Consider the following 24,778-nt stretch of genomic DNA (forward strand, 5'->3'; position numbering starts at 1 on the left):
CCCGGGCGGGCCCGGCTCGTGGCTTCCCGCGCGCGCCAAGGTAGCGGCGGTCCTGTGAAGGGCGAGCGGGGCTCGGCGGCCTCGGGAGCGGGGGCCGCTCTGGGCCCGGCTGCCTGTGGGTGCTCAGCCTCCCGGGGAGGGGGCTGCAGCTGGATGGGAGCAGTCCCCAGCTGAGGCTGTTAGCGCACCTTCCCTTGAGTGTTTCTTAGTATAACCTGTCAGGTGTTTTTTTTTTTTTTTTAAAGGTTGTACTCCCCAAACTTCTCTAGATTACCCTGTGTTCTTCGGAAGTGATTGTTTATTGCATACGAGCTGGCCCCATCTTTGTTTTGCTCCATGTGTATTTTTGCCCGTTCTCTGAGAAAATGATGGGTTTTTGTTTATATATATATATATATAATTTTTTATTCCTTTCCTTCCAAGTTCCTTTGCAGAGAACGATGGCTGATGAGGGGAAAAACTATGTTTCCACGGAAATGTGTGATGTGTTGGAATCGCTTTCTTTTCTGAGTGTAGAGGGTAAACCTTCACCCTTGGAGTCAACAGTATTGTCTAATACAGAGGAACAGCAGGTGTGCATTGGTCTTACAAAGTGTCTTCTGGTGATGCTGGATTGTTTTTTTAGTGGATTTTGGGGTTCTTTTTAAGCTTTAACAAATCTTCCTTTGGTGAGAGCTTCTGCACTCTGCCCCTGAGATGTGTTTGAGTCTCCTGCTTATTTCTTATTGTTCTCACACAGATCATAGCCTGCACCAAATGCAGATACATGGTCAGCGCTATGCGATGAGATGTGCTAAACTCTGAGAAAAAAAAAGTAAAGGACTTCCGTAATTGCAATTTAAATGCAATGAGACTATACTGTTCTTTTTAATAAGCTTTAAAAAACACATGAGTCCTTGATGTGAAAACTCATTAGGTGCTTGGAAATAAAAATCTATAATGCCCTGCTGTGCTCGAGCAGAAGATAATGTACCCAACTATGCTTTTTTTTAGGGGGATATGTTTCCTGGGTGACTTTTCCTCAGGTGACTTCATTTTCTCTGATTAGTGCAGGTCATGACAGGGCTGTGGAGAGTAAATCTATCTGCTGAAGGAAACGTTGCCAAAGTAAAAACTGAAGCTCACTGCGAAAGGAGGGAGTGCTGGGACCCCTCTGAAACGCTCCCTGCTATTATTGCTCTACCTGGGTGGGGAGACTGTTGGGTAATGGTTGGCGGATGGAAAAGGCCACCTGAGCAGCTGAGAACAGCTGCCTGCTTCTTACTGTGAGGAAGATGAGGGTCTGGTGCCTGGATGGTGGTAAGGAGGTGGTCTCCCGAGGCTAAGAGTGTGTCAGTCAGTGCTAGAACATGCTCCATACAGAATGAAAGTGCAGGATTATGTAGCAGCTGTTAAACTAGCACAGTTTGAATTCAGTACAGCAGGAGACCAGAAGGTGGAAGCACTGTAGTTTGTGACTCTGACAGTGTGCTCTTTTAAAATCAAACTACTGGCTTTGTCATGAAAGAATGCTAAAGGGAGAGGAGTGGGGGACACACACACAAAAAAAGGGTTACTTAAGGACAGTAGAAGGTAAAGAAGCAAATAAAGGCTTAGAGTCTGAACTTGCCATGAAAAGAAAATGTGCGACATTAATATAAAATAGGAAACACTATCAGATATATATGCTGATATGATTTTGGGCTGTTCTGTTTTAAAAGTGGCAATTATAACTGTGTTTTGTGTCTTTCTTCTTTTTAATGAATAGGTATATGAGCCTTTGAAAGTCTTCTTGCGAGTGAGGCCCTTTTCTATAGAAGAGCTTGAAAGCCATGAGTCCCAGGTTTGTTGTAAAACTATGAAATAATGTTTTTCTTCTCCCCTGAACAACACATAGTATTGTAAGGCAGAACTTTCTTTTACATAAGCCATGTACTGCCCCCACATGGATTTATTTGGCATCTGGATAGATGCAAATTTTTTTTTTTTCCATCCCCTAACTTTTAATGATTTGTATGGTATGGACATGAACACCTGTAGCTCTTCAAATTTCCTCTGGGTATGTTATTTAAGAATTGGTGTCAACTCTGTAGTGCTCAAGATACAAAGGAGTTCCATGGAAGAGATTATGCAATTCAAGGTATAACTGGAGTATCTGACCATTTAGTTTCTTTGAAATGCTTGAATAATCTCCTTCCTCATCCTGGTGACTTCCTGCTCAGCCTGTCAAAACCTCTACTCTGTCAGATTCAGATGCTTCAGAATTTATGCACACACATGTACAAACATTTAGAAGTGTTCTCCTTCCCCTCATTGTGATCACCAATGCAAAGAATTCCTTTAGCTGTCTTTGGAGGACAAGGTCTCTATATCACATCTCTCAGCCCTTATCTTTGCAGACTTTCTGAGTCTTGAAAGGTCATCTTGAAGAGCTCTAAGAAGGATTTAATATTAGTCCTTGTTTGCTTCTTGCAAATTGCTGTTTAAAAATGCATTCTTGCTTTTCATCTGCCAGAGATGGAACCTCTGTATCATTTTCACTTGGATAATTCTTTTACATTTCCTCAATACATTTTCTTCCACTCAAACTTCCCTTTGCCTTTGCGTAGTCAGCTCTCCTGGGATAGTGTGTACTTCTACAGTGCTTCCAGTTTGGTAAATTCCACAGTCTGAGCTGGCTCCAAGTGTAAACTGATTTGCAAAATCGAATTGTTTTGTGAGTTGTTTAGCACATTCCTCTTTGGAGTGAGACGTTTCTTAAAAGCAGGGAGGAAAAAAGTGAACATTGAAGTTTGTACTAATTTTTTTGTTTTCATGTTGTTCAGGCTGAAATAGTTGAACTTCCAACTTATTACAGTATAATTATAATATAATTAATAATATAATATGTGTAATCTGTTTTGCATGGGATTAAGGCTTTTTCCTCAGCCTTCAAAAACAGAATGATTGAAAAATTTTCAACATTTTCAGTGTTTTCTGTTTCACCTTAGTCCAAGAAGGAAATGCTTTGTAACAAATGAAAGAAACCTACACAAAACAGTCAAATAAACCTTACTTCCTAATCTTTAAATCAAATGGGTCAATTTAATTTTTAGGTCCTTTATTCCTCCCTGCTATGCATAATTTTCAGGAAAGCACCCTTGTTCCAAATATGTGGCACAAAAAGAAAAAGTAGAACCCAAGATCTATTTCTTATAGCTGGAGGCTGATGCTTTAAACAAAGACAATCAACTGGTTAAATGATCAGTTGTTGCTTATAGAGATAATGATTTATGGAAATAAAGCTTAAGAGCTCTTCTGTACTCCTGCCAGCGACTTTCCAGAGTCACCTGTGGGAAAGCAGGAAGCTGTGTTTTTTGGATATAAATTGTGTACAGTGCCAGAAATAGACCAGCTCCTGCCAACTTACCTGCAGGGTTAGCTGGGGGAGAAAAGTGGAGTGAATTGTTCCCAGCTGGCTTCCATCTCTGCAGGTCTGACTACTCTGAGCCTCTACACTATAGGCTTCTGTGAGGTTGGTGGCAGCTGATGCTGCAGATCCTGGATTATTCTGTAGCTCTCTAGGGTTTAGTACATCTGACCTGCACTCCTGTCACTGGTGATGTGGGAGAAATGTTAAAGACTATATAGGTTCAGAGCCTGGCATAGTGAGCAGGTGATTGGTCTAAATTTAGAATGCAGTTTCTTACAGCCTCTCAGAATCACAGAATAAGCTGAATTGGAAGAGATCTGCAAGTATCATCCAAGTCCAACTTCTAACCCCGCGCAGGACATCCCCAAGTCACACCATGTGCCCTGAGAGTGCTGTCTAAATGCTTCTTGAACTCTGTCATGCTTAGTGCTGTGACCCCCTTCCCTGGGGAGCCTGTTCCAGTGTGCAACCACCCTCTGGGTGAAGAACCTTTTTCTAATTTCCAAAGTAAACCTCCCCTGGCACAACTTCAGGTCATTCCTTCATATCTTCTCACTGGTCACCAGAGGGAAGAGATCAGTGCCTGCCCATTCTTGTTTCTTCACGAGCAAATTGTAGGCTGCTATAAGGTCTGTACCAGTTAATTATTTGCATAGATCTTCTATATCAGTTAATAATCAGACTTGTTAATTGAGGCTCCTAGGAACAACAGTACTTCCTCTGTTCGTAGCACATGTGGATTATTGGTTTTAGAAGTTCTGGCCAGTCTGTGAACATAAATGTCAGATTAAGTTACAGTCAGTCCTTTCAGGTGATGCATCAAGATAGCATTAAGCTATACTGGGAGTTCACTTTGCTGCTTTGGTAGCGAATCTGGTATAAAATGAATTTTCCATTAACACTGCATCCTACCTTTATCTAGCTAGTGAGTGTTTGATAATTGTATTTCACCTTTATTTAATCAAAAAATAACAATCAAATTTCTTGAAACTAAATCACTTTCTTTCATTACTGGTAAACTATTTATCAGTCAAAGGATAATACTTCAGACTTTGCTTTGTTAATTCTTCTCTTAGTCTGTTTCACACTGAAAATGACTGATATGGAAAACCACTAGCTTTCTATGTAATTTTGTTTTTCTAGCGATTGCAACTCAGTCACAAAATATAAGGGTTTAGAAAGTGTTCCCAAGGAAAAGTTGCTGGAAGGAATGCTAGTAAAAGTTTTTATCTCTTAGAAAATCCCAGAGGATTGCCTTGACTTTGGCTCTCTGGTTATACTCTGGCTTTCATGTGAAGTGAGTATCTCTGTAGTGACATGCCTCAAGATGATATATGTACATTGTGAGACTTTTTGTAGCTCTGGTAAATGGGTGAAGACAAAAGGATTTTGTGGGGTTGTTGGAGTGGGTGTTTGTTTTTTGTTTTGTTCAGATAGCTTTCTTCCCGAATAATTTTGTGTCTTGTTTTGGTTTACTTTGGTTTGTTTTTTAAGAGTTGTGTAACTATTGAAGATGCCCAGACAGTAATTCTTAATGCACCCAAAGAGTCTTCTGCAATGAAAAACAGTGAAAGAGGGATTGGTCATGCTGTGCACAGCTTCACCTTTTCTCAGGTAGGCCAAATTATTTCAAATTCTTGGTTTTGTTTTTTTTTTCACTCTAATGAAAGTTGAATTTTGTATTATGTCATGCAATGTGATTTTTCTTCTTTTAATAGCATGTGGTGGTACTTGCCTTTATTTTTTTTTTAAAAAAAGTGCTTAATAATTACTGATAAGCTGTCAGGAAAGCTGTATTACAATGGAGGTGCCTATTAGATGAGACAAGAAAGCTTCTTTGGCAGGTCTGTGGTTTTCTTTGATTAGATGTTACAGAAACTTCTTGTAGGCACAAACTTTGTGGTTCTGCTGTTCCTGCAGATGCTTTTATCTCGGAAGTGTTACAGGAAACCTTATGTTTGTAGGAATTTATGTAAGCATGTATTTAGTAACTTCCTTTTGAAAGAATAGCAGCTTAACTGCTTAAACTTTCTATACTGGAAGCAAATTTCTTAACTTTGCCTACTGCAAAAAGTCCCGTTCTTACAGTACCAAAAGACAAACAGTTCCAGAGATTGAGTTATTTAGACCATTATAATGCTGATTTTCTCGTCAGTTGTGGGTGACTGGTGAAGAGTGAGGAGGGAGATTTACATCACTGGCAGAGCTCTTGAAAGTATCCACTGAACAGCATGTGCCCAATAGAATTCTGAGCAGTTTATTTTAGGAGTAGGAAAATATTCAAAAATGAGTGCAAGCCTGAGTGCCTCTCAGAATTAAGCAGGCATCCTGTGAGAACCCAGCAGAAATCAGAAGGTGTTCAGGCAAGACAGGAAATTAAGCTGGTGTCTCCTACCCAGCTTGTTCTGAAAAATTAGTAATTTCTAATCAGTACTTAATATTTTGCCTTATTAAACTTCTTTGTGCCATTTGCCTCTTTTTTTTTTTTTTTCTTTCTTCCCCTTATCCTAGGTCTTTGGACCAGAAACTACTCAGAGTGAATTTTTTGAAGGCTCAATGAAAGATATTGTAAGAGGATATGTTAATGGAGTGAATGGACTGGTGTTTACTTATGGAGTTACAAACGCAGGCAAGACATTCACTATCCAAGGTATACAATATTTGTGTGTATAAAAACCAAGTAAAATCCAATGACAAGCTTACATGAATGTCTACACTTAATTTTTAAATATTTTTAAGGTACTTCAAAAGATCTTGGTATTTTACCTCGCTCACTTGATGTGATTTTTAACCACATAAGAGGAAGACATTACCCGAAGATGAACTTCAAACCATATTTGAGCAATGATGTTAAGAAACTAGAAGATGAACAAGTTAAGCAAGAAGAAGCCTTAAAAACTGCTATTCTTGCATCACTGAAAGAGGTCAGTGACCAAATGCTTCTTAAAGCTGTTCTGTCAGACTGGAAGTTTTAAAAGTCTTTATTCCACTATTGATTCTTTATATATAAAAATCGAAAGTATACGTACTTGGTAAACCTTGGAATAATAAGACAATTGGCTAGTTTTGGAGCTCAGGGTAAACTGGAAGAACTTTGTGCAGCACACAGTTCCAACCAAAAACCATCACAAAGCTAAATCTCAGTTTTTAGAGAGAAGAAGCCTCTTCTTTAGGGAAGCACTTCTGACACTGGTGACATAGCCTTTGAAAAGTTTGAGAGCTACATGACCTATCTAAAACCTGGTTCTTGTTAAGCAGCTCTTCTTTAAGGTTGGGCTCTTTAAGGCTGGATCTTGGTGCAGTCATTCAAAAGCTTGTACTAGCTCAGGAGAGATGATGGCACTGTTTCAGCAGAGGCAGTGAAGAGGGCAGAGAGAGCTCCTTTTGGTGGAAGACAGTCTTGAGGAAGATGAAAAAGTTTATAAACCTGTGACTTATGTAACTTCGTAAAGAAACTTTCTGATTCAGCAAGTGAAGTGAGACGCCACAAAATGAATATCCTAAAAGGATTTCTGTCTGCCTTAGGGGATAGTATGTGACTAAGGCTGGTCTCTGAAAACTGTAGCTAGAATAGAGAAGTCCTTCCTGTGGCGCACTCTTGTTCTTATTATCCAGTAGTTTCTGTTTCTACGGCAGAAAACTGTCTCACCAGAAAAGGGGCATCCATGCATTTGGGACTATTTTATACTTTTAAGTCCAGTTGCAGTTTGCTGTCAGATTCCTTTTGTTCAGAACATTTTCTCCTGGACTGTATTTCTGTGCACCTAATCCCAGAACACAGTAGGCTCAGCTGCTTATCATTCAGAGCAACTATAAATTAATTCTGGGATGTATAGAAATAATGATTTGTTTTCTTTTCTTGTGGTCTTTACTACTAACCTTGTTGAAGTACTCCAGTTAACCCTGAAAAAATATCCTTCTATGACTCAAATTCATATGTAAAGTTCCACTCTAAATTCTGTTGCTTAATTTAAACTCTGCAACCCAAAACTTTGTTTAGTCTGAGTCTGGTTAACTCTTGAGGAAATATTTTGGATGAAAAATCTAAAAGATTTGAAAGATTACATATTTATTTTGAAAGTGTCTCTGTGTATTTGCATGCTCAGAGAGAATGAGGGGGTCTTAAAAGTTGAGGTGGTTAGGAGGATAGTAAGTAAATAAATACCTTGAAAAATTTTATGGAACCTGCAGCCTTGAAAAGAGGAGCAAGCAGGAGCCCAGGGTCTGGAGCAAAAAGTCAGTATCTTATTTTGAAGATAACTCTATAAAAATATTTCCTTCTGTTAAGTCACAGTTTGACTTACTTATAGCTCAGTAACTGAATGTTGCAGTAGGTGATCTAGATGCTGATGCACTGCAGTGAAAAGAGAGCAGCACTCCACCATCAGGAAGGACAGGTAAAAATGAACCAGGAAACTTATACATGACAGGACCTTGTTTATGTATTACAACGCTTCCATAGAAGATAGCTCAGTGATCCCCAGTTCTGAAGCTGTGCTTCTTGATAGCTTCTGCATGAATAGCATCACTGTTTGGGTGCTCTCTCAAGCTGTAATCTGAGAGCAGATACAGTTTGGTGGGCTTGGCTTTGGTTGACATGGATTTCTGTAGGCTCGTTTCCCAGGCTCAGTTTACATGTCATACAGAAAGAGCTTGCTGTTCCTTTCATTCTGTTTTCCCTGCTCTAAGTTACTGCATCACTTAATGTCCTACTGTTTGTTCTGTATGCAGTACTGCTGCAACAACTCTTGCTTAGCATGGCTCATACCCTCTCTTTCCTTCCCTTTCCTGTTTGTCTTAATAGGATTAAATACTGTTTTTTACTGGATTAAAAGATGCTTTATGTACATTCATATTCTTACTGTTCTTGTATTTTCTATTAAATGTCAGCTTCTGTTGTTGGCAAACAAAGTCAGTTCCTGTTCCCATTTGTTTTTAGGCAATCACCTTCATGCTTTTTTTCTGTATTTCTTTTGAAGAGCAGTGTAGCAACAGTTAATTCATTCAGTTTTCTCACAATACCTTTACAAAAATTTATCACATGCACGAGTGATGTGGTACTGGGTTTTCTAAATTCCACTGCATTTTTGACATGCATAGATGAGATACCATGTGTCAGTCCCACGTCCTGCTTGGCGCTTCACAAACAGTGAATAGGATCCCTGCTGTGGTTAGACTTCTAGTGCTCAAGAAGCACAATCATATAGACAGTGCAGCTTTTGCAGAGTGGTCACTTGCATGATTTTGTAATCATTCTATTCTATGCTATTTCTCTTTAAAATGGAAGATCTCAAAGTATGGCTTTGTGCCTCTCTGTAAGAATTCTGGTTTGTATATCCCAAGTGGGAAACATTGGCACCAGTAGTCAATCCATGGTAAGTTAGTGCTGCATTTAAATAGCCCTAACACTAAGGTTTGCTTCTTTGGATCTGTTGCCTTCTACTGCAGGATGACCCTCTCTCAGGAAAGAGAAATCAGGGTGAATGTCCCAGTTCATAGGGGCCTATAAAATATGAAGAGAGGTAGTATGTAAAGATGCTGGACTCTAGTGGGAGTTGCTACCTTGTTACATTAGTTTTTCCAGAGGTAACTTAAAGGCAGTGCTTTGGTGAATCTTGGCAGGTTTAAAACAATTCTGTTGATGTAAAGAAACTCAGCAAATGTGTGTACTTAAAGAAACCATGCTGTTGTCTATTTTTCATGGCCTTTTAGTTCAGCCTGAATTAAAGCAACATACAGTGTTGGTTTATCATAATTAAAGTCCTTGGCAGTTACTCCTGGAGGAAATTTCTACAGTTCTTTTGGATGACTGAAGCACTGTTCAGATTTGGTCAATAGCTCATAAAGGCATTCTGGGCTGTTGCAGTCTGACAGAATCCTTTCCCTCCTAGGACTCTGAAGTTAAGTCTCCAGTGTTAGCAGCAACTGGCCACCAAAACTGGTTGCTGGGAGTAGCAGCAAGCAATAATTCATGTGACAGAAAGGGCATTTATTGATTATAGCTCAGTGTTATTAAAAACGTTTCACCTTCAGCCAGAGTAAAGATGGCCTACCATGTAATACTACTTCAATATTCAGTTCTTAAATAATGGAATTGCTGTAATTTTTAACTTCTGCCTTTCTGATCATCTTGATGTGGATTTAACAGTCTCTTATTTTCTCAAGGAGGCAGAGAGCATCTCAAATACTGTAACGAATTTCTGTGATGCAAAGTTGGATTCTTCTAGCTGTACTTCAGACAATCATCCTTCTAACTCACTAGGTAAAGTGGAAAACTGTTGTGTGGGGGTAAAACATAATATGAATTAAGAAATACTAGTGGGTAACTACCAGTGGATAAAAAAAAATCACTGTATTATACTGCAAAGTAAATATATATAGGTTTTGGCCAAATTTTTGTCCCTTTCCTCTGGAGAAAGGGCAACTATATAAAAATATTTTAATAGTTTCACCCCTTTTTGGGGGAAGGGGGAGACTGTTTTGCAAATATAGTGTATAAACTGCTGGAAGTCTGTGATGAAGTGAGGCCATCAGCTTAGAATTTGGGCATATTCTTGTAGCAGATGACTGCTGAGAAGTTTGAACATTTTGGATAAAGCTAAAGTCATCCATGTGTATCTAACTGTACAACACAGATGTATCTAAGCCTTCTCCTTTTAGCAGATTCTATAGGTCCTTTTAGAAGATTCCATATACTGATTTAAAATCTGTCAATGAGTTGATCTTTGAACTCTTCCTCTGTTTTGGGTTAGCAGAGAAGAACTTGGTTCCACCTGACATTCAAAGGACTAATATGCACCAAAGAACACAGGCATCTGTGTGGATTTCCTTTTGTGAAATTTATAATGAGTATGTGTACGACCTATTAAATATTCTATCTACATCAAAAACTCAAAGGCGCAGAGTTTTAAGGATTTGTGAGGATCAAGGAGGAAATTTTTACATTAAAGGTAATAATACTGTTTTATGATGTAGGCAGTTCCACAGAATTTCTCTGATGATCAGAAATGTATGTAAAAGATCTCTTTTTGCAGATTTGAAGTGGATTAATGTTCAGAGCCCTGAAGAAGCCTGCAGACTTCTAAAAATAGGAAACAAGAACCGAAGCTTTGCCTGTACTAGAATGAATGAGCAATCAAGTAGAAGGTTTGTTCCTCTAATTATAAGCATACCCTGTCCATTTTGAGGGGAAGGGAGGGGAATTAAAATATGTGTGTAATGAACCACTCTTCAACAATAGTTTAATACATCCCTTGATTGTTCTGGTTTTGTTATGAAATTCTCTCTGAAGGAAAACTAGGAGAGAGACTGTGACTAATAGTAGCTGGATTCAGGTTGCTATACATGTCTTTTGGACAACCAAAAAGATGGAATAATATTCATTTTTGAGTGCCAACAGGGCTATGCATCTTAGCAAATGCTTATGGTGCTGAGTGAGAATGGCTGTGTGAGGAAGTTGAAGGAAAAGCTGGTTAATTTTTCATAACTGGCAGTATAATTCTTGGAAACCTGTATCCTGTCATTAGGTGATATAGGAAGGAGCAATTCATGTGATATCTTGCAGTGCTGCTAGATTTTCTAGATGCTTTTAGATTGATGTGTTCAAGCTGAGCTTATTTGGTATCTTAAAGAATTAAACTCCTAGTTTTACCCAGCTCTAGACAGGGATCAAGGAGAATCTGACTTTTGATGGAGTGAGAGGAAATAGAGAAGGTTGTATAATTTCTATTGAAAACACCTCCTTTCTTGATTTTAACGACATCTTAATAATTTGTCCTTTAAGTTTGGAAGGGCAGTGTTTTACTTATAGCTAATGCAATTATAGTGTTACTAAGCCTGCTTTTTCCTCTAAAAAGCAAGAGTTGTGTTGTTCTGTAGTAGCTAAAGAGCTGCTGTTACATTTCATGTTCCTCTTACAGAGCTTTATGCCTAGAATGCCCACTGCTTAAGGTATATACTAAAGAAGTTTGTGCTTCCTGATGAATCAGAAAAACTGGGCACTTCTGGTTTTGTGACTTTTCTCTTTAGTTTTAGACAGCATGTCCACTGCCTGTGTAAATTGTTGTCTAAACCAGAGTTACTGGATTTTCAAGTGTTACAAATTCAACTTCTCTGGAAAACAGGATTATTTCAGAACCAAACTAGTAACTGTACATATTGAAGTAGGCAAAAATTACGTGACTGTAAAACTTGACCTTATTCCCTTCTCCCCACCATTTGTTTCTAAATTAATCCTTCAGATTTGCTGAGTTCAGATACTGCCTAAGGTTTTCTATATGAAGTGGCTTCATGACTACTCATCTTTTGATCTGTAGACTTTAGTGAACTGGCTTAGGTTTTTTTTTTCTCCAAGATGGTTTGTAGGCTGCATGTGATATTTTTCCTTTTCCTGTGTGGAAAGAAATAGAAAGTCATAAATTGCTGGTTTTTGCTATTTAATGAATGCATTGCAAAATTAACTACTATATTAAGGTAACTAGTGAATTAATTATTTTCCTTTCTTCAGCACTGAGCTTTCTGTAGCATAAAAATTTTACTTTGTTTCAGTGACTGCTTAATTTTCATAACTGATTATTAAAAAGGACTTCTTTCCATTCCAGTCACAGTATATTTTCCATCAGGCTACTCAAGCTAACTGATGAGCATCAACCACGTGTTCTTGGAGTATCTGAGTAAGTGAATGCTTCATGTGATTACCAATAATGTAAATATTTTGGAAAAATTAATAAGGTGTAAGCATGCCAAACTGGTGAGCTTTCTAATTAAAAAGAAAAAATTCTGAGAGTTCAGAAGGAAATCAGAACTCCACTGAGCTTATGAACTGACTGGAAGCTCAACAGGGACAAGCACAGAAGTGTTTTCCCATCTCTAAGGTTTTTGCTGGAGCAACTCTGTCCGTAGTGTGTAAATTGAGTAAAATGTGTATTGTCTCACATAGTGGGGAGGTGGTGGCAGAGTAAGACTATGCAGCACCAGACTATATGTCCTGGGAAGCAGAATTCAAGTGTCTGGCTGACAGAGGGTGATCTCTACAGCTGGAAGCAAGCAGCTGGTGCTGAAGGCTCAAGGTGCAAGTTATGCCAGTCTGTCTTTCTACTCTGGGACCAGACTAGACTTTATGGGTGGAATGTTTGTGACAACACATTTGGTCTGCTCCTAAAACGCAAATTAAGATCCATCATCCCAAAAGAATGCTGGTGACATGATCTCATGCTCCATGGTCCAATGTACAGTAAGAGGGGATCATCGAATGATTTGCTTAAAAACTGTTCTGCATTAATATGAAATGCTAATGTAAGCGCACCATGTGAGAGCAGTGTTAAATCCTTACACTTAAGTCTCTGCTCTTTTATAGTGTAGAGGAAGCAGCCTAATCTTTTGGCCTGGAGCCATTTAGATAGCTTTTTTTTTGTGGGGATGGTATGTCTTTTTTTTTTAATTCTGATTAATTTAGCTTGATACAGAAAAATGAAGACAGCCTGTAACAGAATGTTTTAGTTCAGCCCTAGCTCCTACTGATTTCTCTTGTCTCTGCTGAGCACAGAGTAATAAATACACCTCACTGTGAGATAACACTTTTAAATGTCAGATGTTAGAGTGATAAATACCCTTAAGAAAAGATAACTTGAGAAAATGACTGCATCCATACTTTTTTGCTGTTCTGTCATAGTGTACCCCCTGGCAAAGCTTGCAGCAGCTGTTAGGTAAATGGCAGAGTTTGTATGTTGCTTATGGAAGAAAAAAACTTCTTATCTTGTGCTAGAAAGAACATAGGGCTTTCATACATTTTGAAATATGTGCCTAAACAATTTATATAGGACTTCAGCTGTATGAAAGGTTATGATCTTACAAATTATTTTATTTAAACAAATTTATGTGTGAGTAATGGTTTGGTGACATAAATTATCCAGTTTCCAGAGCTTCCTGTATTTCAACATCTTTCCTAACAGGAAGTAAAATTTACTGAATTCCTTGATTATCCATGATGATTTTCTGATTATAACCTATTGTGCCATGAGGGACAATTCAGTGTTCTGAGTTTAGTAGCACATAATTGCTATAGCTAAGCAAAGAGCTCTAAGGTGAGCTGGGGAGGACTTCATGTGTAGTGTTCTGGTAACTCTTTCATGCAGGTTGTCTTTCTGTGACTTGGCTGGTTCAGAGAGGTGTAATAAAACACATGTCTTTGGAGACAGACTTAAAGAAGCAGGGAATATTAATAATTCTCTTCACATCCTTGGAAAGTGCATTGCAGCTCTGAAGCAAAACCAGAACCCAAAGTAAGTGACAAGTTATTTACGTGTCAAGTTTTAGGTGGAAACACTAAATATACTTCTATGTTTCTGCAAGCAATTTGCACAGATTAAAACAGAAATCTACAAACTCTTTTAAGTCTTTATTATAGTTGTCACTGGAATACCCAAAAAGAACATTTTCTCCATAGCTGGTGTTTGTGGAGAGCAAAAAAAAGGCAATTTTCAGCAAACTACCAAATTATTTTTAGTGTATGTATATGAACAATACATTTTGTGTACAAAGCTCTAGTTTTGTCTTCTTCCCTTCCACCTGCAAATTATACAGGTAGATTCATCAGGCAGCTGATAGATGACCTGTACTGAGCTTTTGGCTTGTTCCACTATCTGCTTTAGAACACTAGGGAACTGTGATGCAGACACTATGCTACTTTTACTTCTAAATAGTGCAGTTTGTTGGAGAGAGACTATAAAATCCAGGAAAGACCTTGCTCTTTGATGTGAAATAACTTGGGCTTAAACATAAGTGTCTTACTGGTTCTCTTTCCTGAAAGAGAGAAACAAAATTAAGGTAAGCTACAATAGCCCACAACTTTAATTTTGTTTCACAATTTTAACTTTTTTCCCTCCCTGAGGATGAAGCCAAGCTATATTCCATTCAGAGAGAGTAAATTGACTCGTCTGTTTCAGCCATTTTTTTGTGGGAAAGGCAAAGCTTGTATGATTGTAAACATTAATCAGCATACTTCCACATATGATGAAACGCTGCATGTAATGAAATTTTCAGCTATAGCCAAACAGGTAAGAGTGTATCTACTTTCTCTGCTATTCTGCTCAGTTTGTTTGTTTTTGGGTTTTTTTTGGTTTTTTTGGTTGTTGTTACTAATGATTTATGAAGTGATCAAGTTGTATGGATTTGAGTGTGATTTGGGTTCTTGACTCATCATATTAGTTCTGCATGCAGCTTCTCTCTAAAAGGCTTCTAGTAGTCTTGCCCATCTTCAAACCTATTTGTGGTAAGAAGACAACTGCAGGTGTCTTGCTGTTCAGTTCTACACCACTGACATTCTGTGTAAAACACAGGGCACTTTCAGATGTGACTGATTTATACCCTATATCTGAGCAAATGCAGGATTTCAATTCAAACTTTTGATGAATTACTTAACCTGAGTGCAGTTAAACATTCGTTGCACAGGATGAGTTGTTCACAACTTCTTGGACACTTGGTGGTAGTAAAAGGAGAATCATCTTATTTTGTAGTCTAAATGAGATCTTTTGCAACTGCATTGCTCCTATTAGGCTAAATGCAAGTAATTAATAATAAGAAAGTGTCTTGTCAAGCTTTTCCTCCATCTCCTTGGGTAGATTCCTCCTCTCCTCCTCTAGCCTTGGGTAGATCCCACCCAGCCCCATAGACTTGTGTGTGTCTATGTGCTATAGCAGGTCAGTGACCATTTCCTCCTTGGGGGCCTCATTCTGCTCCTGACTCAATCTCCCATTAAATTCAGGACTTAGGGTTGATGTTTGGCCTTAACCTCATTCAAGTTCCCTGAAGCTGCTTCTTGCAGGGAGTAGGATGGTGGGCTATGCTGTGCTTCATGGCAGAAACATAGTAATTTTTTTAGTCTGGAGCCACAGATTAGTTCTGATGTGGTGTTACAAATCTTTAATAGCAGGTCTAAAATGATCTGAGAGAGGAAGATTTTTCTAATTCTCTTCAGGTGTGACTTTTGTTATAAGTGTGTACTGCGGAGACAAACTTCTCTGATATGTTATCCTATGACATAGTTAATTAAAATCTTTATGTAAATAGCATGAATTGCTGAATCCTGGTCACAGTATTTTAGGAAGGAGGAAATATTGTAGGGATTTTCTGCTTTTCATTAACTTTGCAGGAAACTACACCAAAACCCTTATATTTTAGGGGAAGAGAAACCACTTGTCTAGACAAGGGTGCTAAGTTTGCTAGCAGATAATGTTTTCATTTTCACTCTTTTTAGAGCACTTAAGTCTTATATTTATAAAAGAATTATGTTGTATTGACAGATTCCTTTTTTTTCCTGCTAAAAGGCATGTAAGATTTTGTTTACATTCATGTAATCAAATATTGTGTAAATACAGCAATGCATTCGTGCCACTTCTTCCTGATATTCTGATTCCTGCAATATTGACAGCATTGGTAAATCAACTCTGGATTTTTCAGGTTATCCAGAAAATCCTGCCCAAAAATTTTGGTTGCTTTCCACCAAAGCTAGTTGGAGGTGATGGCAGACCTATCATGCACTTTGATGCTAACACATCTTTAGATGACTTTGCTGACAATACTGAAACCTCTGCAGAAGAGGAAGTGGACATCACCATTCTGAGTCATGAGGTAAGTACATGTCTACTTAGAACTGCACCCAAGAAAGCAATTGCTACTATTATATCTAATATTGTTTTAGCATAAGAGTTGTACTGGAAGCTGCATCAAATGGGAAGTTTTAGTTTCTGTTCAGTGTCAGACTAACTAGACTTAGAGTGGCCTAGCCCCGTGCAGTTGTGGAAGGATGTCCTGTGGCTTTCTAATTAAGTGTCAAATTTGGAATTCAACTGATTGCCCAACAAGAAGACTAAGGAAGCAGTGCATATCTTTAAAATAACATAATTTCGTTTTCTCCTGCCTTTTTTTTTTTTGGTAACAACAGTAATGCATTAAGAGGCAGCATTTTAAAAACAAAGATATACATTCTAATAGCGATAAACTGGAAAAATCAAGTATGCTTTATGTTGTTATGCTATACAAACTAATATTTAAATGCCAAAACAGAAATAAACTTTTGATAGCAGACACCATCAAGATGGACACAGGATGTGTTTGCAGTAGAAATCCATGTTTGAAAATATTTAAATATTTATTAAATAATATTAAATACTTGGTCCAAACCCCCAAAAACATAGGCTTGTAAAAAGCCATCTGTGGGTGGCTGCCTGTGTGAATAATGTGTTTGAGATGCACGTCAGTATGTGCTTCAGTCTTGATTTTTAAACTGAAATATTTTAAATTTAGGAGCTCTTGAAAGCTGCAGAGGACTTAAAGGAGAAGGTAGTTGCAGAAAGGCAAAGTAAGCTCCTTCTGGAGGTGAAGATCCGTAAAGAGATGGCAGAAGCAATGTTTCGACAGCTGTTGGAAACAGAGGAAGCCTGGAGGCAAGTCATATTGCAGCCTGCTTTGAGACTAAAAGGATTCCACATGTATAAATGCATGCATATGGATGTGTAAACATACATGTGTATATTCAGGACATACCTACTGATGTTTTAGAGAAGATAGGGCTGAACAGTTTAAAAACCTCTGAAAAAAGGGAAGAAAGAACATTGGACTTGTACAGAGCAGCTTCTTCATATTTACAATGAAAGAGGAATGCTGCTTTCTGTTGAACTTCCCTGTTTAATTTGTAATTAGTGGAGCCTGTCCTGGCTTGTTGTTACTACTTTGCAGATGTGGAAGATTCTTAAAAGTACCCCACTGAGACTTTTGATTTTTCCAAAACACACTCTGTCATATTAATATGCATGTGTGTGCATAAGGTAGTTTGAACCATATCTCTTCTGAGCTCCTCTGCATGACTTATGAACCACAGTTAGTTTGCTATCTTATGAATTGCTGTGGCTCCCTGCACTGATGTTAATTTAGGAATTTATTTATTTTCAAGTCCAGATTCTTCACGTTGAATTCACTTCCTCTTAACTCTTCTTTAAATCAGTTTCCTGCTGTTTGAATCATTAACAAAAATTAACACCAGATTGCCAGCTGAGCACATTATGGTTTAACACCTGCACTAGTTTTAAAATTGTTTGGTTGCCTTTGGCCAAACACAAGTCAGCATTGGTGCTTTTTCCTCTATTGAGGTGATCTGCATCACTGTTGGGGCATGTTTTTAAATTTTAATGGAGTAATGTGTAATGTATTGAAATAATAGGTAGAGAGGGACTTCTCATAAGAGTATGTAATGGCAGGACAAGGGGAAGTGGATTCAAACTGAGATTGGTTTAGATATGTTGTTATGAAAAAATTCTTTACTGTGAGTGTGATGAGGCACTGGAACAGGTTGCCCAGAGAAATTGAGGATGCCCCATCCCTGGAAGTTGTTTAAAGGCTGTGTTGGAAAGGTCCAATGAAAAGTGTCCCTCCCCATGACAGGGAGTTCAGAATTAGATGATCTTTAAGGTCCTTCCCAACCCAGGCCATTTTATAATTCTATGAAAATAAATTTGGCATTTAACTTAAATGGAAAAATAGAAAAACCAACCAAAACCCAAAGTGAAAGATACCCCCAGGATATATGCTTCAAATATCATGTCTAAATGAGTGTGGTCAATTCTATTGCTCTATGTTGGTAGCTTTTCTTATTTTTTTTTTCACAGGTGTTAAGTGTGTGTTTTTACAGAACTTTTTTTGGTATATCAAATAGAAATTACATTTTGGTGCAAGTCTGTAGGATCACTGCAATTCAGAAGCAAAAAGCACTTTTTTATCTTTTTGTTTCACTATTTGTGATTAGAGAAATAACTTTAATGTTGACAGTTGAATACATGTAATCAAATGTAGTAGCTGGAATGCAAACATTTCATAAATAACTAACATGTTCTCTTCAGCAACCGCTTGGAAGATATGAAAGACAGTTATGAAGAAAAACTCGAGAGCAAATTTGAAATGTATAAAGAGGCCATTAAGAAACATGCATATATGTGTGCAATGGAACAAATTGAAGACCATTATGTTCCCATAGAAGAATTTCTAGCTGAACAAGAGAAAGTTGAGGTATGACTTGACAGCCATTAAAATATGTTCTAGCTTCTTAACTGTAAATTTTGCTTTTCTTTAACATAATCACTCTGGGATTTTGAATGTAAACAAGGAAAATAACTTGTAGTTCAGCCTTGCTGTTTTGTACTCGGTGCTCACCATGAGCATACAGATGTCTTCTCTCTGGCCCCACCTGTAGTGCACAACTAAACCTCATGATCTTTGAGGGCACAGTTCAGTTATATCCAAGTCAGCTTTATCTTTGTGGTGCAATGACTGGAACACCTGAGGGAATGGTGTGTACAGGAGTCTGGCTTCCTACAGACCTTTGGGATCATAGGATGTGGAGTAAAATGCTACTCTGAAAGGGTGATGGGTAATTTGTTATAGGATAGCTATTTTAGTCATATTAGCCATTTTAATTATAACTCATCTCTGGTCTGGAGGAGGTAGGAGAATTTTAGGATAAGAAACTGATGCAGGAGAGAACTGAATCTCCTGAATGTACTTAAACATAGAATTGCTCAGAATTTGCATTAGTAAATTGCTACTCCTCTTGCAATGCACCCAGATTAGCTATGAGGAATTCAGTTTTCTAACCTCTGCAATATATGGTTAAGTGCATCCAGGCTCCAGATGAGCCCTGTGGGTCTTGTTTTCAAAAGGTTTTTAGTGGAAGAATAGAGCAGCTGTGGTGTCCACAAGAGGAGCTCTCACTGCACTCTCCTGTTCTGGAGATAAGACATCACATTCCATGGATAGGCAGGTTCCTTTCAAGGCATGAAAAGTGGGTTTCTCTTGTAGATTGTGGTATATAAATGTTTTTGCTTTTACAGCTCTGCATTCAGTTGCTGACAAGCAACACCATATTATGTAATGGCCTGTGGTTTTCCAGGTTCTTCACAGTTGTCTTTTCCTCACTTAGACTCTGTTTCTATGTTCAGTTAAATCCCAGCTATACACTATATTAGCGTGGACAAAAATAATTTTGATAGCGCTCTTATGCTGGCCAAGAGGCTGAATAAGGGAAGATGCAAAGAGCAAGATACTTTTGGTAGCAAAACAGATAAGAAACTATTGAAATCCCTGAGATGTAGAAGGGTTAATTGACAAAGGAGAGCCCAGCATGAATCTGAGCGAGCAGCTTCAGAGAACCAGAATTAGATGAATAACTTCTCTTGATTATGCCACTTCCTTGATTTCTCACTCTGAAATGCCACCCCAGCAATCTGACGGATACTGGAAAAGAGTTTGAAATGAAAATGTAGCTCTATGAAGTATGTTCTTCCTTAGTTAGCAAGCTAACTCGCAGCAATATTTAGCACAGACACACTAAAGTTTCCTTTCTGCCATATGGTTACTTTTAATACAGTTTGGAAATCCTCAGACTGGAAGAGTTGACTCCTGTGTAAAGAAACTTCCTCCTTGATGGTTTGGTGACCTGAGTGTTATCCCTTACTGTGATTTCCTAACCATAATCTGTGAAATAATTCAAAATTGCATGAGTGTGTGTGGTATAATTGAAGGATGTGCAATAATGCAACAGATCAAGCAGAAGTGCAGACAAATTCTACCACATGCCCTAACTTTTTTTTAGGATAGAGAGAGGAAAATACTGCAGTTGGAGAGGCAACTTGATGAGCAGTCAGGGAGGCTGTTGGCTCTGGGAAGTCTGAGCTTGGATATTCCAGCTACTGAAAATAATGTGGAACAAGGTAGGAATGTACCCTGGGTATCCAAAGTTCAGTTTAGTTCTGAACTAAACTCAGAACTAAAGAACTTAGTTCTTTAGTTAGGTAATGTGCATAAACAAGCTTTTCTTTTGCCTATAGGTCTTACAGACAGCACAATGAAAAGGGCAAATGAAGGATTGAAGAAACAGTGTGAAGAAAAGGAAGAGGTAGCTCTTGCTTAATATTTATCTGGGGATAATGATTGTAAACTCTATCATGGCTCAATGCTTAAAGATGTGCATTGTAGACAAAAGGATGAAGATTCCTGCAAATAAGCATTGAGCTTATGAAAAATAAAAGCCCTTAATAAAAGCTCAGTTGTGGGTGACTTTTACCAGAGACTGTTCTGGCTTTATTCTGGTCTGTAAAACCATTTGCTACTGTAACATGTCATGGTGGATGTGGAGAGAGCTGGGAGTAAGGAAGTATGTTTAGTCTTGTGTTGGAATCTATTGTAAATATTGCTGCCATGACCTCATGCTTTTCTTCCTGAAATGCTGCCTGCATAGGGGAACAGTTACAGAATCTGGTAATAGTTTAGATTTTAGATCTAAAATCAAAATAGTGCCTTATAAAGCAGTCCTTTCTGGGAGTACTCCACTATCACCCTAAACTTAAGGTGAATAAGTTATGTTCTTCAAACAAGATCTGTGTTCTGAATACCATATAGAGATGGGAATTATGGAAAACATTATTTTTTAAGTATGGATTTTTATTCTATTCCTTGAGGGATCTTCTTGTAAAGATACAGCTCATTTCCCATGTTTAAAGAGGATGGGGAGAAGGGAAGAGAGAGGTCTTGCTTCTTTATCTAATATCAAATATGAGTAGGGATTGGAGAAATAGTTCCAGCTGGTTCTAATAAACCATGTAAATGGAAAATGAACTTAAATCCCTTTCTATTGAGACAGAATACTCTAAAAATATCTTTCCTTAACATCTTTAATGTCTCATGCTATAGCCATAACATTTGGTTTCTGCTCCTGTTTTTGGTAGCTCTACATAGTTTTTCCATGTCACTTTCAAGTTTTGGTGAAAGTTTGGCTTTTATTCTTGTTATGATTATGGTTACTGCTGGTTTTGTGTGCCTAGAAAGTGTTCATATTATGAGATTGAGTCTGGGCAATATCTGAAGCGAGAATGGCTTAAACCAGTTGATTCTATCAGTGCCTTTCTCTGCTTTGTCTCAAAGATCAGTGCATGTGTGACTTGTAATTCAATACTTTTTTCTTCCCATTCAGCCATTAAACATGGACAAAAGGTGTGAGTATTTTTTAGCAACTTCATAGAAGTAGATTAACAGTAACATCTACTTTTCTGCTTCACAATTTCTTTTGCCTCTTGGGGCTTAGGCTTAATCCATTAATATTCCCATCAGAAAGGTGAGGTCTTCTGTGTTAATTCTTTACATGAACAGTGTTAATGAGACAAAAGTGATCTTTTAATTACTCTTACTGATATGGAGCAGGCTGTTCCAGATGTAGCTTAGTCTGTGCTACTGTTCATTGACTGGCAGGTCTGTAAATCATAGTAGCTTCAACACAACAACCTTTGAATGCTCCAGCTGTATTTTATCACCTAAAATGATGAGCTGAGACACAGGAGGTTGAAAGAAGCAGACTTTCTTGTTTTGATCTTGCAGTTTGCACTGTTCTAGTCATAAAAAAAAAAGTAAAACATTACAATGCTGTTTTGAACTTCCATGTGTATGGGCTTTATTTTCAGCTTATAAAATCTCTGAAGTTTAAAATACAGAAACTAAATGAAGCTCTGCTAGAAGCTAATGAAGGCTACAGAAAAATGGCAGAAGAGAACAGTCAACTGAAGCACACAATCATGCTCAAGGTTAGTCAATGATTTGAAAATAACTTTAACATGGCTTGTATCTATAGTTAGACTGGATGCTTCTGCATCTTTTTACATGTAAAGCCACTTTTAAATTAGCAATTTGTTTTAATATTAGCATTTTTTTCTGTGCCTAACTTCCTGAATTGAGTTCAGAACCTTTGTGTATCATTGCTTGACTCTGAATCTTGTAAGACAAAACTCATTTTTCAACTTAAGTGTTGGACTCTATTGATAGGGTAACTCTGCTGACAAAGCCTGCTAATCTAAAGATGTTGTGAATTATTGTCAAGCAAAGAAAATACTACTTAGAACTCATCATGAGGCATGTTGCTGAGGCAAGCAACGTGTCACTGCACAAATGTTACTGCAGCAAGGCTGAAGGTTCAATGCCTTTGAAGCTATACTGACACTCCTGCCAGAGGTGGCCAAACTGGATGAGAGATACAGGCAGATAAACTGTTAAATACAGAAACAGACGTTTTCCCCTCAAAAGCAGGGACTTCCTCATGTTTACAGCATCTGAACTCAGATATCAACTAGATTCCTAAACAAAAAAGACTGAAACTTTTGAACTCTTGGCACTTTGAATCTATGCCTCAGTTGTAATCTGCAGATTAGTTATTATAATAACTGCTTAATGATGTCTTCCTTTGAACATTAGATTGCTTTCTAGTTTTTTAGTTTAAATCTGAGACTGAAAATTATTTGACTTAAATTTTTTAATTGGAAGTTACCTTCCTATCCATTCTTAATAGGAAGGGGATTTTGTTAATCACAGATTAGCAAGTGTATTTAAGAGTGTACTTAAAGCTCTGTATTCTGCCCACTGGAAGCATTTATTCAGCCCTTATATTCCTATATATTCAGTATTTGTAGCAGAGTTATGCCATAAGAGTTTTGATTTGGCCAGTTTTGCTTCCAGAAATTCCCAGGTAGGAAAGCCACCTTTATCTAGTTCTTAGAACAACTTCAATTCTTTGCATAATGCAGCAAAGCATTTTAGCTTCAGCCTCTTAGTCAGACTTGGTCTCTAACTAAATTTTATGTGCTGGGTTTTTAATTACTGTGATGTAATTTAGAGGAAATGAGTACTGAATGGCCATATGACATGGTAATAACAAGGGTGTTTATGGGTTTAGTAAAATAATGTGAACCAGAAAATTAACTGCATGAGAGAGACCATGCAGTGCTTACATCCTTAACACAACCTTAACCTCATAGGATCAAGAAATGGATAGTCTTCAGAACTGGGCTAAACGTGTTCTTGAGCTTGAAGAAACAGTGTCTTCCCTGCAAAGAGAGCTTGAAGAACGGAAAAAGCATTTCTATGCAGAGGAGTCAAAACAGCAGAAACCCAGGAGAGGTTTGCTGGCTAACCTGAAATCCACAGTAGCATCCACTGCTAATATACCTCTTGGGAAAGGCTGGGGGAAGAATGAAGAGGCTTCACCCTTTTCAGGAAAACTTTTGCCTCATAAAACAAAAGAATAATATTTAATAAAGCAAAGTGTACATTTACTGGGCTTCTTTAATAGTCTTAAAACTGTTGGTAGCTCTTTCTCACTCCTAGATGCCATCTTCAATGTCATGTTGACTGACAGAAAAATGTTTAATACAGATCTATAATTGAATCAGTGTTGAATTTTGAGCTATAAAAGTTTGGGTCTAGACATGTGCTTGTACTGTTGATATAGGGATGTGATTTGAGAAATATATTTTAATTCTGGAGTAAAGTATCATGGTCCTCTATACTGATGTGTTGTTCATGCAAAGTGGGATGCCCCTCATCTGCTGTTCGTTATGTTTTTAAGTTATTTTATTTCATTGCTGATTCCTAGAAATCAGATGGCTTGTAAACTTAATCCTAAGTAGCTAAAATAGCATGGTTCTTCAGTTAATATTTTGGTTTTGACCTGGAGAATCTCTTCTTAGGACCAAACTAAGCAAACCACTAAAGAAGGCAATGAAATGAAATCTCATCTGGCTCCTTGCTATTTTTTTGGCTAACTTGGCTTTGTAAAGAAATTTGTTTTAATAAAATTTCAATTTCCTCTAGAAATCTGTATTAAACTTTGAAAAATGTATTTAATAAATTTTTCTATTGCTATCTGATCAGCTCTGATTCTAGATTTTATAAATCAGCAAAACCAAGATAAGGAAAGATCATAAAACTAGAACCTAAATAATAATAGTGATTGATAGGATGATCTTGATTTGAAATGGTCATAATCTTGATTCTATTACTTAGATTTTATCTAATAGCTTAAGGATGGAGGACCTGGAGCATGATAAAATTTGAAATAGTTTTCCTATAGCCCTTTCCAGTCAGTGAAGGTGGTGGGTTTAACTGGTGTGGAAGTGCAATGCCTGTAGTTGCTGGAGGCTTGTTGTGGAACCCGTAAGTAAATTGGATTGATCAGTCCCTGCAATGGTGTTTCTCACAGTGGAAGGGGTTCCAAGTAAGAACCTCACCCTCCCTGGTGCAGCCTTCCCAGTGACAGGAGGACAGCCCTTCTCTGCTGTGACTCCTCTTGTCAAGTCTTTGAGTTTTGGGTTGGTCTGTGATCAGTAATTGCTCTGACATCTACTTAACAAGGCTGGGGGGGTTGTACTTCAGCCATTGCTTTTCTCATGTTTTGACTGTTTCTGTTAAATACAGGGTTATCTGGCTTTAGTTGTTCTGAAGGCCTATAATCCCTTGCAAGGTAGAATTTCTAAAATATTTTTCTACTCCCACATAAACTATTCCATCTATTAAAAATAT

At 37.8% G+C, this 24,778-nt stretch overlaps 1 protein-coding gene across 6 annotated transcripts; it reads left to right on the plus strand.

Annotated features, from left to right (window-relative positions):
- Window positions 1-24,126, plus strand: LOC111924718 (kinesin-like protein KIF20A). 6 transcript variants are annotated; one of them, XM_086887809.1, is made up of 19 exons: window positions 1-40; window positions 424-572; window positions 1,748-1,822; window positions 4,886-5,005; window positions 5,903-6,041; window positions 6,131-6,315; window positions 9,557-9,653; window positions 10,144-10,341; window positions 10,426-10,537; window positions 11,992-12,063; window positions 13,525-13,671; window positions 14,280-14,445; window positions 15,848-16,018; window positions 16,694-16,833; window positions 18,283-18,448; window positions 20,031-20,148; window positions 20,266-20,333; window positions 21,892-22,011; window positions 23,236-24,126. In XM_086887809.1, the coding sequence occupies exons 2-19, from the start codon at window positions 441-443 to the stop codon at window positions 23,503-23,505; spliced, it is 2,496 nt and encodes an 831-aa protein (XP_086743935.1). In that variant the 5' UTR covers window positions 1-40; window positions 424-440; the 3' UTR covers window positions 23,506-24,126. The 6 variants fall into 6 exon arrangements, with proteins under 6 accessions (XP_086743935.1, XP_086743957.1, XP_023776794.1 ...); XM_086887831.1 differs by having other exon boundaries at window positions 10,147-10,341; XM_023921026.2 differs by having other exon boundaries at window positions 17-222; window positions 10,147-10,341.
- The last annotated feature ends 652 nt before the right edge of the window (window positions 24,127-24,778 follow it).

The sequence above is a fragment of the Cyanistes caeruleus genome, chromosome 1 (genome assembly GCF_971803275.1).
Source record: "Cyanistes caeruleus chromosome 1, bCyaCae1.hap1.1, whole genome shotgun sequence".
Lineage (NCBI taxonomy): Eukaryota > Metazoa > Chordata > Aves > Passeriformes > Paridae > Cyanistes > Cyanistes caeruleus.